This window comes from Capsicum annuum, chromosome 3 (assembly GCF_002878395.1).
Source record: "Capsicum annuum cultivar UCD-10X-F1 chromosome 3, UCD10Xv1.1, whole genome shotgun sequence".
In the NCBI taxonomy this organism is placed as follows: domain Eukaryota; kingdom Viridiplantae; phylum Streptophyta; class Magnoliopsida; order Solanales; family Solanaceae; genus Capsicum; species Capsicum annuum.
In genome coordinates this window covers 233,704-250,115 of record NC_061113.1, presented here as the reverse complement: position 1 = coordinate 250,115, position 16,412 = coordinate 233,704, and the positions used below count along the sequence as shown (strand labels likewise).

Sequence of the window (16,412 nt, the reverse complement as noted above, 5' to 3'; positions counted from 1 at the left end):
CTTTTAGTGAAGAAGAAGGGCGGAATTTTTGAGTTTTTTTTTGCTCCAAAATAGAGAAAAGATGAAGCTTTGAGGGAATATTTATTTTTGGATTGAATTTTCTTTGATTAAGTAAGTTATTATCTTAAAAAAAAAAAATGCTTTTTTGTTTGTTTTCTTTGTGTTAAAATATGGAACTTAAAATTTTGAAACTCGAATTTCAGGATATCACACTACTAACCCTTATCTTGATCCCAGTTAACTATTACCTTTTAAGTCTGTAATTATTATATGAAATCTAACCATCTTACTTAGATATACCTAACAGCATTGATTGACAGTTAAACATCAAATTACTATTGACATTATCTTTTCCTAGTCACTACTCCTCTTTTGGAGTAGTAGCATACTCTGATAAGATACTGTAAATTTAGAATATTGATATACGTAATACTGAAATTTCTGAAATAACTGATTAAACTGTAACTAACTGACTGACTGTCTAACTAATTATCTGAAAGCCTCTAAACTGTCTGAGGAGTTGATGGGACAGACCCCCAAATAACTCTGACTAACTAAACCTGAGAAAGTACTGGAGTAACTGACTTCTCATCTTTTCTTTTTTCCTCTCTTCTAAACTATATAGATGTGCGGAAAAGTTTTTTGAATGATAAACACCCTCCACTTCTAACTCTTTAGGTTGAGGATCCGAATCAGCATGGTACTCCTATGATGAAGGGATAACAAAAATAATTTTTTTTCAAAAAAAGAAACTAGATTGACCAAGTCCAAATTAAAGCACTAAGCTTTTGTCACGTGTTAGGTCGATAAAAAGGTCAAATCATATCGAGTCTGCAAGAAGCTGTTTTCAAGGCTTGAATTTATAACCCTCTGATCACGCGACAACAAATCTTCCTATTGCCTACGCTAACAATTACTGATCAAGAAAATCTAACAAGGAGATCGACTCCATCTTCAGACACTTCTAGACATGTACAAGACTACTAATATCACTAATAATCACATCATACTCAGTGTGATCTCACTAGCGGGTTCTACAGAGGTTAGTATGTACCCATACTATAACCCTACCTTGAAAAATATAATCATAATAACTACAGAATCAATTCACCCGACTAATCACTTGAAAAATATTATCATCGATCATCAACACTGTTGATGACACTTTTGGAATGTAATTCATCAAAGAAATAATTTATATAACTCTTATATGAATTGATAGTTTTAAATTAAAACAGTTATACACATTAAGACGTTGAAAATCATTTTAATTATATTAACTATTTAAATCTGAATACAATTTCTTAATATTTTGATGTATTTTCGATTCGAACGTTTTAATCATAATAAAAATAAATAAGACCTAATTTTTAACTAAACCAAATATTAAACACCATAAGTTGTCATCATAAAAATCAATTTAGTGCATAGCTAACTTAATATTCAACAAAAAAATAATTATGCTGGAGACCATTTTTTTTTTTTCCATTTATCAATTGTGAATTGGTCCTACATTATTAATTAGATTGTGGTATATATGGTGAAACTTGCCTTTTTGGGACATATATATTATATAATCTCCTACTAAGATATACAGTATTAAAAAAAAGCAGGAAAATAATAAACACGCTAAAATTCGTCCACATAGCAAACGCACCTTTGAAGTCAACCACTTGAAAAGAAATTAGGAAAACTGAATTTTTACATTATGATTTTTTTTTTTTTTTGCATTTATTTTATTTGCAGCCGCAAAAAATAAACAATTAATTTTAGTCAAGACTATAGGCCAACCGACCAATTAATTTAATACATAATATGGAATTTTTCATTACTCAGTCAAATTACTCGCCAAACATGCCTTTATTTTCTTCTTTTTTTTTTCCCCTACACCCCACCCCCCCTCTAACCTTACCCCACCTCAACAACACTTTTCAATTCTCACCATACACTCCATGAAAAATAAACACAATATGTACGTATATATAAGTAAATATAACCCTTGATATATAATTCATCTAGAGCTCTCACTCCCTCTCTACTTCTTAAAAATATTATCTTTTTTCATACAATGCTTAGGTTACCAAATATTCCAAATCTGAACTTCCCTACATTTTCAGAAGAGTTTTTCCCTAAGCCATGTATGGTAAGACCAAATGAAGGTATTACAACTGCACCTGCACCACCACTAACGTTACATAAACAACAACTACGTGTCAGTCCCAAGCTATCTCCTGCGATATCCACTAAGGAAATATCGAAGAAGATTGCTCATAGTGTTACTACTAGTACTGATATTGCGATGGATCGTCATTGTAGTAATAGTAGTGGTAGTAGTAACAGCGATAGATTGGCTTCCATGTGGAGAGAAGTTCAAGGGTCAAGAAATTGGGAAACCCTAGTAGATCCATTGGACTCTCTCCTCCGATCGGAGATTATTCGATATGGAGAGTTTGTGGCTGCTTGTTATGATGCATTTGATCTTGATCCAAGTTCAAGAAGATACTTAAATTGCAAGTATGGGAAGAGGAGGATGTTGAGTGAAGTAGGGTTGGGTGAATCAGGTTATCAAGTGACAAAATACATATATGCTACTCCTGACATAAATGTCTTTCCAATTGGTGGCAATAATATAACTATTGGCACATCATGTGGAAAATGGATTGGTTATATAGCAGTATCAAATGATGAAGAAACAAAGAGACTTGGGAGGAGAGATGTGCTTGTTACTTTTCGAGGAACAGTCACTAGCCCTGAATGGATAGCCAATTTGATGAGCTCGTTAACTCCTGCTCGTCTTGATCCTCATAATCCAAGACCTGATGTTAAGGTTGAAGCTGGATTCTTGAGTTTGTACACCTCCAATGAGGGCAAAAAGTTTGGCCTTGCAAGTTGTCGCGAGCAATTACTATCCGAGGTAGGGAGAGTGCTAAGTAAGTACAAAGGGGAGGATATGAGCATAACTTTGGCAGGTCATAGTATGGGGAGTGCATTAGCCCTCTTACTAGCTTATGACATTGCAGAGTTGGGATTGAATCGCGACAAGCTGTTGAATACTACTGATCAAAGTACTGTACCTGTGACCGTTTTCTCCTTTGGAGGGCCAAGAGTTGGAAACTCAGGGTTCAAGGAGAGGTGTGAAGAGTTGGGTGTAAAAGTGTTGAGAATAACAAATGTAAATGACCCCATAACAAAACTTCCTGGGGTTTTTTTGAATGAGAATTTTAGGGTTTTGGGTGGGAAGTATGAGGTACCATGGAGTTGTTCATGTTATGCACATGTTGGTGTTGAAATCTTGTTAGATTTCTTCAAGATGCATAACCCTTCATGTGTACATGACTTAGGTACTTATCTTAGTTTGCTTAAGTGTCCAAAGAGGTTGCAAGTTCAAAGAGAAGAAGGCATTGATTTCTTCAATAAAGCAAAGGAGTTTGTCACTCAAAATAAATTAAACTTCAATGCAGCCTTGCAATGGAAAAATGCTGCTATGAATATGGTGAACTTGGTTCAATCCCAAAGGACTTAGAAATATTATGGCATGGTCTAGAGTGATATGTTTAACCTAAAACTATATAGATAGTTTTTTTTTTTTTTTGGGTTGAATTATATATAGATTTTGCATCCTCTAGAAATAAAGATTATGAGGTTTGCAATACATATATTGTACAATGATTGTAAATAACGCAAGAAAAATAAACTAGAAATAACATATATTGTCTACTTTGCTTATTAGTGTTATTTTAAAATGTTAGAGTTTGCATGTTGCCCGAATTTTGTTGATCCGGCCCTGAAAAGATCGTGGTGCAACCCATGTTTGAGATTTTTTTGGGGGGTATGTGTTTGGGCTTAGAATTTTCTTGTACGCACGTATTATATAAGTGTGATTTAGAGGGTTGGTTTTAATATGACGGTTCTTGTGTGTTATTGAAAACTTTGGCTCCAGCTCCTTATATTCCTCTATGATACAGTGAATTTCTCCTCCTCTGCCCGTGGATTTTCCCGTCAAGAATTTTCACGTAAATCTCTGTGTGTTCATCTTGTTTTTCTTTTGCTTATTCCTGTTTGATTTCATAACATTAAATATTTGATTTAGCTACATATATATGGAGTTTAAGTTAACCAATCCTTCACTATACTTAGTTATCAGAGAATTAGATTCACAATTTAAACTATATGATTTTAGAATTTTAGTAGAACTAACTCAAATGCTATATTAAACATGGGTTCTAAATATAATATACACATATTTAACGAATTTTAAAACACAAATACAAAATTTTAGATAAATTAAATCTAGTTACTGGGTTCAGCCGAATCCGTACATTGGCTTCTAGCTAGCTCCACCCTAGTTAATTATAGAGTCACCGACCAAAACATTTCCAAAAACAGAAAACAAGAATAAAAACAAAAAGGGGGATCATATGGTGTATATTAAAGTTCACAATTATTTCATGATGATTATGATATGTTATTTGATAAGCAGTAATAGATTAATTCTCAAACAAGGTCAATAGACAAGATCGACGAAATAAATTAAAAAATAACCCAAACCATATCTTAACCATTATTCCTCCGTCCAAAACTTATGTTCCTATTTCTCTCAACCTATATCCATTTTGACTAAAAATTTTTATAATCAAATGGAAAAATGCTCTGTTTTCACGCTGAACTATACACGAAATTATCGTGACACACCCGAACTTTAGGAGGGTCCTATTACCCCCTGGATTAATTAAAACCGTATTTTTGGCAACCTTAGTGCCTACGTGGCACATCAATGAATCAACACACTGAAGGCCCATGTAGGCACACGTATGTGCCGTGTATGTACCACGTAGGCTCTAAGGTTGTCAAAAATACGGTTTTAATTAGTCCAGGGGATAATAGGACCCTCCTAAAGTTCGGGTGTGTCTCAGCAATTTCGTATATCGTTTAGGGTGGAAATAGGGCATTTTCTCTAATCTAATTGAACTCAAGTTTCATAAAATTTAATTTAAACAATATATAGGAAAGACATTGCTAGTTACAGGTTAATTCCTATATGGTTCATATTGGCTTTATCCAAAACAATGCTATTAGCAAGATCTATCTTTTTCATATGAGTTTATGTTATGTAATATATATTGATGACGTGAAAAAACTATTTATACAATTACTCACGAAGAGGAATAAATGCAAGGGGTTGACACTTGACTCTATAAATGATGAAACATTATTTTGAAGATATTTGGAAATTAAAGAAGAAAGGTGGAAAAAGAAATCAAGAAAATGAGGGAAAAAACAAAATGTTTCACGATTTGAAATTAATTTAGACAAAGGAATTTCAAATTGGATCTTGAAGAAGAGACGGGTCAAGAAGCTAATAATTAAGTAGCTTTTCTCTCTAAAAAGTCCCTCGAATATATCTTTAAAAAGTCAATGTAGAAAGTATCATATTTATTTTTTTACGTAGTATCAGATCGATCATTTCAGTTCAGATTTTTCAATCTCGAGACTCCTCATTAAATTTGTCTACACTTCAGATGTTCAGTTGTGAGCATGAGCCATGAGGAAGGAGTACTGCAAAGAGTCGTCTCACATGGAGGGTCGTCAAAGGGATAGATGGGTGATCTCGTTAGATGGTTTAGAAACTTCTTGACATTCTATTGTTATATTTTCAAGTTTACTTGCACCTTGATGTGCACTACAAAAACAGAAATGTATTTTGCTACTAACTTCATCGCTAAATTGCTCGTAACTAACAAAATTTTGTAATAATTTGTCACTAAATAAAATTAATGATGAATTTTGTTATTCAATTTCAAAATTTGGTCGGTTGCTAATTCCTAATATATTTTTAGTAATGTGCAAAAAGTAGGAAGGGTATACCTTTTTCTCCCTAATTGGCCTAATTATTCTTTCGACTTTGTATCTACATAAGCTTTTTTTAGCAAATTTCAACAATGTTTGAGGTGGACTTTTGTGATTTTCATCTTTGAAGTTGCATCATTATGCTACACACATGCACATATAAATATATATATTTGTTTTTTCTCATGCATATAGTGTATGAATTATAATGTAAACATCCAATAATTTTAGAAAAGGAAAACGATAAACTCCAGGAAAAGGTGGCTCACCAAGATTAATAATGAAATAGTAGTTTGTTGTGTTCTATTCACACAAGTATTGGTCAAGGGCTTATACATATAGTCAGATTGTTGGAAAAAAGTCTAAAGATCAAGAGGGCATCTCCGACCAAATTAAAATGAGATTAAAAGAAATATTGTCATCAGATTAAAAAGTCTTTTTCTTTTTTTTGCATGCATCTTAAAAAAATATTAATTATGAGGACTTTTTGATTTTATTTTATCCTCATGTAAGTCTTAAAATATAATCTCTTTTTACTAAATATTTATTTTAATAATTTTATGTTTAATGAGATAATTTATTTTAGAATCACTAAGTATAATTTGAGATGCGTGAAGTAAAAGAAAGACAATGTTTTAGAATATAATTTGGATTCCTACAAAAAGAATTTCGAAGTGTACGTAAATTATTGAAAGGCTGTCATGCATGAGTGAGAATATCGAGGTCGTAAACTCATTTTGTATTCTCTCTCTCTCTCTTTTTTTTTTTTTTTTCTTGTTTTTCTTTTTAATATAGTAAGAATTAAAAGGATATATTTTACATAATAAATATAGAGTTTAGTCACGTAATATCCACCGATAATATGTATATATATATACACACAACAACAACAAACCCAGTGTATTCCCACATAGTGAGGTCTGGGGAGGGTAAGATGTACGCAGTCCATACCACTACCTCCGGAGAAGTAGTAAGACTATTTCCGATAGACCCCCGGCTCAAGATAAGATAAGTAATCACAACCATACAAAACGCATGGAACAAGATGACAAGACATAAAAACGCCCCTACAATGGAAAGTAAACAAAGAATAGTAGGCACTCGCAATACAACATGCAACAAGGTAGCCTAACAAGAGTAATACACCAAATAGGTAATGCCCTACCCTACCTACCCTAATAGTCACTAGCCTTTTATCCTAATACGCGTCCTCCAGCTCTTCCTATCTAGGGTCATGTCCTCAGTAAGTTGTAACTGCTCCATGTCCCGCCTAATCACCTCTTTCCAATATTTCTTTGGCCTACCCCTGCCCCGCTTGAAATCATCCAAAGCAAGCCTCTCACACCTACGAACTAGTGCATCTGTGCCCCTCCTGATCACGTTTCCGAACCATCTCAAACGGACCTCCCGCATTTGTCCTCCACCGAAGCCACTCCAACCCTCTTCCGGATAGTTTTATTCCGAACCTTATCCCCCTAGTAAGACCACACATCCAACGTAACATCTGCATTTTTGCCATCTTCAATTTTTGAATATGAGAGTTCTTGACTGGCCAACACTCCGCTCCATACAACATGGCCGGACGAACTGCCACCCTGTAAAATTTGCCTTTAAGCTTGGGCAACACCTTCTTATCATGCAACACCCCCGAGGCGAGCTTTCACTTCATCCATCCCGCCCCAATCCGGTGAGAGACATCCTTGTCAATCTCACCATTCCCCTGAATCATGGACCCGAGGTACTTGAAACTATCCCTCTTACACACCACCTGAGAATCCAACCTTACTACCACCTCGTTCTGCTCCCTCGAGCCACTAAACTTACATTCCAAATATTCGGTCTTGCTCTTACTCAACCTGAACCCTTTAGACTCAAGGGTCTGTCTCCACACCTCTAATTTATCATTCACACCTCCCCGAATCTCGTCAATCAAAACCACATCGTCCGCAAAAAGCATACACCAGGGCACCTTTCCCTGGATACGCCGCGTCAACACCTCCATAACCAAAGCAAACAAAAAGGGGCTAAGAGTAGATCCCTGATGCAATCTTGTCAAGATCGGAAAATGCTCTGAATCTCCTCCTACTGTCCTCACCTGGGTCTTAGCTCCATCATACATGTCCTTAATTGCTCTGATATACGCCACCGGGACCCTACTCACCTCCAAACATCTCCAAAGGACTTTCCTAGGGACTTTGTCATATGCCTTCTCCAAGTCGATAAACACCATGTGCAGGTCCTTCTTCCTTTCCCTGTACTGTTCCACCAGTCTCCGCACTAGGTGAATTGCCTATGTCGTAGAGTGCCCAGGCATAAATCCAAACTGGTTCTCTGAAATAGACACTAACCTCCTCAACCTCTATTCGACCACTCTCTCCCAAATCTTCATCGTGTGACTCAATAACTTAATACCCCTATAGTTGTTGCAACTCTGAATGTCACCCTTATTCTTATACAGAGGGATCATAGTGCTCCATCTCTAGGCCTCGGGCATTTTCGCCGACTTGAAAATATCGTTAAATAGATCCGTCAACCACCTTAAACTAGCCTCGCCAGAAAACTTCCAAAAATTCATGGGGATCTCATCAGGTCCCGTCTCCCTACCCCTTCATATCCTACGAACAGCCTCTTCGACCTTCTCCACCTTAAAACGTCTATAATAACTAAAATCACGACACTCCTTTGATTGCTCTAGCTCACCTAACTCAATAACTCTCTCCCCTTCATTATTTAAGAGCCTATGAAAATACGACTGTCATCTCTTCTTAATGTGACCATCTTCCACCAACACTCTACCATCCCCCCCTTAATGTACTTCACCTGGTCTAGGTCACGGCCCTTTCTCTCTCTAGCCTTAGCCAGCCTAAACAACCTTTTTCCCCTCCTTTCTCCTCTAGCCTCGCATACAAACTCTCAAACGATGCCGTCTTAGCAACCGTAAGCTTAGCCTCCTTACTTGCTAGCATGTACTCCTCCCTAAACACCCGCTTCTCTTCTTCATCCTTACTCTCAATCAATTTTGCATACGCCTCCTTTTTAGTCTCTACTTTCTTCTTTACCTCTTCATTCCACCACCAATCCCCCCGATGGTGACCGGCTCGACCCCTGGATGTACCCAACACTTCACTAGCAGTCTCCTTGATGCACCTAGCCGCCCTATCCCACATACCATCTATGTCTCCCCTACACTCCCGCACCCCTATACCTGCCAACTTCTCCCTAATCTCCCACGTATTCACCGGCATCAGGCCGCCCACTTAATTCTTAATCTCCCCTCCTCACCCCTACTCTTCTTACCCTTCTTTATGCCCAAGTCCATCACCAATAGCCTATGCTGGGTCGAAAGATTCTCACTCAGAATGACCTTACAGTCCTTACACAACACCCTATCCCCTTTCTTAAGTAGCAAAAAGTCAATTTGGGTCTTGGCTATCGCGCTTCGGAAGGTGATCAGGTGATCGTCCTTCTTTGGAAAGCTCAAATTCACCACCACCAACCCAAAGGACCTCGCAAAATCTAGCAGAGCAGCTCCCTCCTCATTTCTCTCCCCAAAACCAAAACCACCATGCACATCGCTAAAGTCTCCCGGTAACGCCCCGATGTGCCCATTAAAATCCCCTGCTACAACAATCTTCTCAGAGCTAGGCACACCTCTTACCACCTCATCCAAGTCCTCCCAAAATCGGATCTTCTTCTCCCCGCTCAAGACCACCTGCGACACATACACACTATATACGTTCAGGGTAAACCCCCCAAAGACCAACTTAATAGATATCAGCGTATCACTAATCCTCTTTACCTCAACTACCTGCCCTCTAAGCTCTTCATCTACTAAGATGTCAACTCCATTCCTACGCCTCTCGCTTCCAGAGTACCAAAGCTTATAATCATCCACATCCCTAGCCTTAGACCCTACCCACTTAGTCTCCTAGACACACGCAATATTGATCCTCCTCTTCCTAAGAATCTTCACCAACTCTATGAACTTTCCCTAGAGAGTCCCTATATTCCAAGACCCAACCCTCAGCCTATCAACTCTAGCAACACGTCTTTGTCTACCACCCTTAACACCAGACCTTGTTCCCACTCCCCCACCTGCTCTACTCACACCCCCCACCCCAGCCCTGACCCTCTCGGACATGACCCTATTCTACCATCAACAACCACCACCACTACCCCAAGAAAATAAAAATAGTGATAATAAAAATAACAGGAAGTATAAAGCAACGACAGAAAAAACAAGGCACACGCAAAGTAGATGGAATAAACAAGCAAACAAACAGTCAAGCAAGCAAGCAACAGTCAATCCCACAAATTAAATGAATTCAAGATATGAAATACTTAGGAAAAGTAGAAAGAACAGAATAATACAAAGAAACTAAATTGCCAGACGTAACTAAAATGTAGGAATTAACTAAAAGTCGAAGTAACTAAGAAAATAACAAAAAATAACAAAAATAAAAATACTATAAATACAAACAATAAAAATAGTAAAAACAATGTAAAGGAACCAAAAATAAAATTATAAAGAAACTAGAATATCAAGCAACTAAAATAGTAAAGCTTAGATATCACCGGAGTACTCCTGCGTATGTTGGTCACGGTAATTTTGGTGTCGAAAATTGGTCGCCGAAAATAGTCTAGCTGTGCGTCGCTGGAATGTCACCTGAGATTCCTTTCGGTGTTGCGGGGAGCTGGTCTCCCATGGACGTCTTAACTCTTGTATTAAACCGGTTCAGACCAGTCTTCACCCTTCCACCGTCGCCGGAGTCGAGCCGGTGGAAACCCTAGCTCCGCCGGAGATGACAGAGGCGCAATGACAAAATGAACTGTAAGGGATAGGGGACTTGGGGGGAGGGAGGGGGGAGAGAGAAAGAGAGAAGAAGAGTGAGGGAGGAAGCGAGTGTGGCTTCACCTATTTCCGGCGCTTCTACACCATTGCCGGCGTCGGTCGGTCAGACAGTGACCGTTGAAAGTGATAAGGAACGTTAAGAGAAGAAAGAGAGAATTGAAGTTAGAATTTTAAGTTTATGACACCTTAACTGACTGCATTCTTCTTAAATTATTTGTGTTTACTAATTTAATTCTTTTAAGAAATACAAAATTTGAGGTAAAGCTACTAAATTCTCCTAACTCATAAACGAAGAATCATAGATAATACCCTTGTATCAAATTTTCTTTAATACTATAGTTTTAAATAAGGGGAAATGACAGAAACGATACTTCAAATTAAACTATTTTCATGAAAATAGCCATGAAATTTAAATTCCACTTTCTAGCCATTTCAATTTACTGGCTTGTTCTATACCGTTTCTACACACCTTCTATACAGTTTCTATACAAATATTATATATATAAATATTCTATACGAAAATTATACATCTTTGATACATAGTTTATACAATAACTGTACATTTTTTTACACGTTTTATACAATAATTATATAATTTTCATACACTTTTTATATATTTTATACATATACATATTTGATAGAACTATACAATTTCTATACATATAGCATATACAGATACATATTTTATTTAACAATGATATCATTTTTATATAATTTAATTATTATTTCTAAACAATTAAAAAAGCAGAATATTTAATCAGTTAAAAAATTTATAGCAGAAAAAAATTGAAATATTTTTAAAAGGGTCGAATTGCCGAAGTTGAATACTATATCATTATTGTATATACACTGTATCGGTATAGTAGATGGATTGTATATAGACTACGTAGGCCAAAATGATCCAAATTGAGAAAGAATAAGAAATAACCGCCATAAAATGACGTTTTTTTACCCGACTGGATATTATATGTCCATATGCCCAAACTTAAACTATTATTTTTTAAAAAGGCTACACAATGTCTTTTTCCCTTTAAATAAATGAATAAATCACCTTAAGACACTAAAGGAGCTTTGGCGTAGTGATTTAATTAGTAAATTAGGATCCGGTAGTTAATATAGATTGTGATGGGATGGTTAAGATTTCTCCATTTTTAATCAAAGGTTTTAGGTTCGACTTTCGAACTCTTAGAATTAAAAAAAACAATTGCGAATGCTGGGTCTGCAATGCACGAATGTGAATTTTTCAGGCCCCAATACGAAATACCAGATACTGAGTGGAAAAAAAGGCAGCTTCGTGCACTAAAGCTCCTGCTATACACAACATTCGTGGAAGGGTTACGTTAGACCACTAGTGTCTGTTGTACGCGGTGTTACCTTGCATTTCTACCAGAAGTTATTTCCACGACTTGAACTCATAACTTCTTGGTCATACGAAAACAATTTTATCAGTTACTCCAGGGCTCCACTTCGCACCGGACAAAGATTTTAAGACATGCATCTAAGCATGGGTTCGAACCCTTGATCATGATTAAGCAAATGATGCGTCATACATTGAATTGGACTATAGATAATTTAAATATTTTGTTGCAGCAATTTGTATAGTAATATAACATTAAAAGATCTGATTAGGGACATAATCTAGACTTATTAGGCTTCTTTTTATCATTATTAAATTTACAAATATTAAATTAAAGCTGTCTGGAGATTAATTATATGCATGTTGAAGCTGACGATGCTAATGGAAGTCATGGTCAACGACTTCAACATAAATCATTTTTCAAAATATGATCTCCTTTATAATTATGAAGATCCTAAACAACACAAATGTACCAATCTAGAATTAACTTATTTGAGTTTGAAAAATCAAAAATAATTTATCACTTAGTTCTTAATTTGCACTTATTATTAATTATATATAGTATTTTATCAAAACATTGAATTTTTTTTATTTAAAGAATGATGATATGAGGCGAGGCGTAAACCTCGAGGAGTTGGGTCCTTTAATTTTTAATATTTTATAAATTAATATAATTAAAAATAAATATTTTATAGAAAATAGTACATAATTAATCAACTCTCACCTTCTTGTGACTCGATCAATATATTTTAAAAGAGAGCAAAAAAATTAAATGACTTGAAAGCTCGTCTCAATGCGATTTGAAAAGAACTAAAAGAAAAGAAAGGAACTAGGAAGAAGAAAGTACACTCAGTACCTTTCGATACTATTGCCTTCCCTCAATGCCTCAAAATGTTTTTTGGCTATGCCTCACCCCAAGGCGAACCTCAAGACGAGTCTCGGACTGCCTTTTAAAATACACATATTTTGTGTATTTAAATTAGCTATTGGGTTATGTCAAACACATATAAACCTATCTCTGCCCCGACCAAATCCTGACCCATTTACCCGATTTATCAAATTAGATTGGTTTACGTTTGAATTCATGATACAAGTTGGGACCATCTATATGAATCATGCATTATTAATCACATTTTTTAATTTAAATTCTTCTCAATCCTCGGATTTTTTTATTTTTATTTTTTAAAATGTTCAAGTTATTTTAGTTTCATCTACGAGCTAATGACATCGATTGGGATAATATAATATATTTTGGTAAAGGGAAAATAGTAGAAGTACTGTATATTGATTATAGCAAAATGGAATACATGTTTTTCATCCTTGGTAAGAATTAATTAGTTGATTTGCTTTATCTTTTTGGGACAATCTTTTTCCTTTAATTGATTATCACAATCTGAAAAAGAAAATAGACAAGTTGAATTTATTTACAAGCCAAGGTCTAACACACACAATATTCATATGGAGTACACATATGTCTTGGTAATATTTTCCTTCTTTTAGGATTGAATATTAATATTATATTATATTGTATAGTATAATTCTCTTAAAATGCATTTGCAAGTATAAGAAAGAAGACAGAAGGGAAGAAATATATTTCACTTTTTTTTTTTTCTTTTTTTGTAATGTTTCATGAGGTTAAGAAATAGGCTGGTTAATTAATTATATATTGGGGTACAAATTTTATATGATTTATTTCACAGGAGATTATTCTCAAGTTAAGATATATACCAGACCCGTAATACACATAAAACATGAGATTTTTTTTGTATTATCAATTTCTTCTTATATGATGTGTTTGATTTTGACAATTACTTTTTTTTGTGTGTGTTTGGTATATAAATAAAAAATATTTATATATAATCTAGACAAATACTATGGAAGATGGAGGTGGAACAGGGGCGGAGATGGGGGGCTATAAGAAATACCACTTACGCAACGTGTTTCTTTACTTGTAGTAGAAAAGTCATTTTCTTCGATTCTAAAGAACTTGTTTTTCTAAAAAAAGTGCTTTTCAAAAACTTCGACCAATCAAAAAAAAAAAAATCTCCTTCATACCATACATTCTGTATATTATTTAGTAGTTTAGTATTTTAAATGAAGCCAACTAATATAATTCTCTCAATTTTTTTTTTTAAATGCATACACACGATCGAGAATCACGGTGCTAATATTTCCTCTTAGATATACTAAAGTAGACAAGTAAAAATAAAAATTTATTTTTAATACAGCAGACCAATAAAGCGAACATTTCTAAAAACGAACATATATATATATGCATGTATGTATGTATATATGTATGTATGCATGTATGTATATTTTAAGTCTTGACCAACCTAAAATGCACTAGCTAGCTATTTGTCAAATTGTTGAACTAGTATACTACATATCTACAAAAAAAAAAGAAGAAGTATACTACATATATACACCTTTTAATTCTTCTAAAGATTTTTCAATAATCAGCATTATTATTATTATTATTTTGTTGTTTCCTACAACGTACGATCTAGTAGTACTATATGAGGACTTTTAGGTACAAATTGAAAGAGGTGCCAGCAAATTAAAGATTAATTAGTCCCCTATTTTAGTAGCTATCCAATCAATCACAACAACTTGATATAAAGATTAATCTCCTATTTTCTAGTAATTATTCATTTAGACATACATATATATAATCTTAGCAGCTATAATTTCAACTTCAAATTTGACATATATGATTAATTTGAAGCGAAAAGTAAGTTTTAGAAACTTTCAAATTTTCATCCACATAATTTTTACTTTATATTCATTTTCAGACACAACGTGCTACAAGTGTAGCGAAAACACTAGGATTATTTTTACTTTTGAAAAGAATAAGAAAATCATTAAGTTTAATTAATGGATCGAACATGGTATATATACTTATCAATGAGTTATATTTAGGGATGGACATGGTATGGTATAGTACGGTATTTAAAATTTTGGTATGGTAATTTCGGTATTTGATTTTTAAAAACATTATATCATTACCATACCATATTAATTTGATATGGTTCGGTATTTTGACGTTTCGTTTCGGTATTTTGCGGTATGGTAATCGGTAACCATAGCTTGTTTAACTTCGACAATATATACTTGTATATTAGAGTATTATTACTTCGGCTTTTCTAAAGCATGTCTTCATTGTATCATAATAGTACACATTAATGATGTAGAAATATTGAAAAAGAAGTACAAACGATTCCTTTTATTAGTCAATTACACCAAAAAGACATTTTAATCAAAATAGAGTAGCGAAAGTTTCAATGTCTAAATATTTTTATACTAATACTAAGTATTATATTTGTGTGTCTCTCTCTGTGTGTATATATCTATATATATAAAAGTTACTTATGTAACTATATATATTCTTCGGTATGTCATTTTTTTAATACCAAATACCATACCATATACCAAAAAAATTTAAAATGTATATCATATACCATATCAAATACCATAATATCAAAACCACGGTATTAAAATTTTCGATTTGATATGATAATTCGATATATATCATATCATGCCCACCTCTAGTTATATTAGTCAAATTCCTTTCATAAAGGTCATCAATATCCATTAAATGAAAACATAATCTTCAAAAATTCAAAAACATACAAGCATTCTGCAATCTTTTAATATTCCTACATTTATATGGATTAATATAATCTATCTGATTTGCTTAATTACTCCAATACTCATTTATGTTGGCAGTAAAACTTGGTAGCTTTTGTTCAAATGTATACATTTTCATAAAGATTATTTCAATACTCAAATTTCATTATTTTCATTTGATTTGTTGTACAATCTTATTATTATAATATAACTATATACATATGAGGACTTCTATGTACAATTTGAAGGACTTTTATGTTCATAAGAGTACTTTTTTGCTGGCCAATGATTAATCCAAATTTTGTCAAACTCAGTTATTTCACAAAATTATAATTAGAATAATAATAATTTACGTTTGGTTACAATTTCAAAAGAGCTTATGACAAAAAAAATTAACTTTTTTCAACTTGTGAAAAGTTGACGAAACACTTCAACTCTCTACAATAACCGAAATATATATATTTATATATTTTTTAAAATATTGATCAAACATGCATCTTATAATACTTACGAAACTCAAGTGATCCTAGATATGTATAATACTTGAGAAGCACGATTGTTTATACGCTACGTATATCTTTTTGACAACAATTATTTGGATAATTCATTATATTATAATTTTATTTGTAAAGCCCAATTATTCTCTTAATATTTTGGATTGGAATTGGGAAACAATACCTCTTTTTAAATGTCAAAAAGGACTATCCTTTAAGTCCAATTATTTCATAA

At 34.0% G+C, this 16,412-nt stretch overlaps 1 protein-coding gene across 1 annotated transcript; it reads left to right on the top strand.

Annotated features, from left to right (window-relative positions):
• Positions 1-2,068: 2,068 nt before the first annotated feature.
• LOC107865672 (galactolipase DONGLE, chloroplastic) lies at positions 2,069-3,523 on the top strand. The gene has a single exon (XM_016711882.1). The coding sequence runs from the start codon at positions 2,069-2,071 to the stop codon at positions 3,521-3,523; it is 1,455 nt and encodes a 484-aa protein (XP_016567368.1).
• Positions 3,524-16,412: the final 12,889 nt, after the last annotated feature.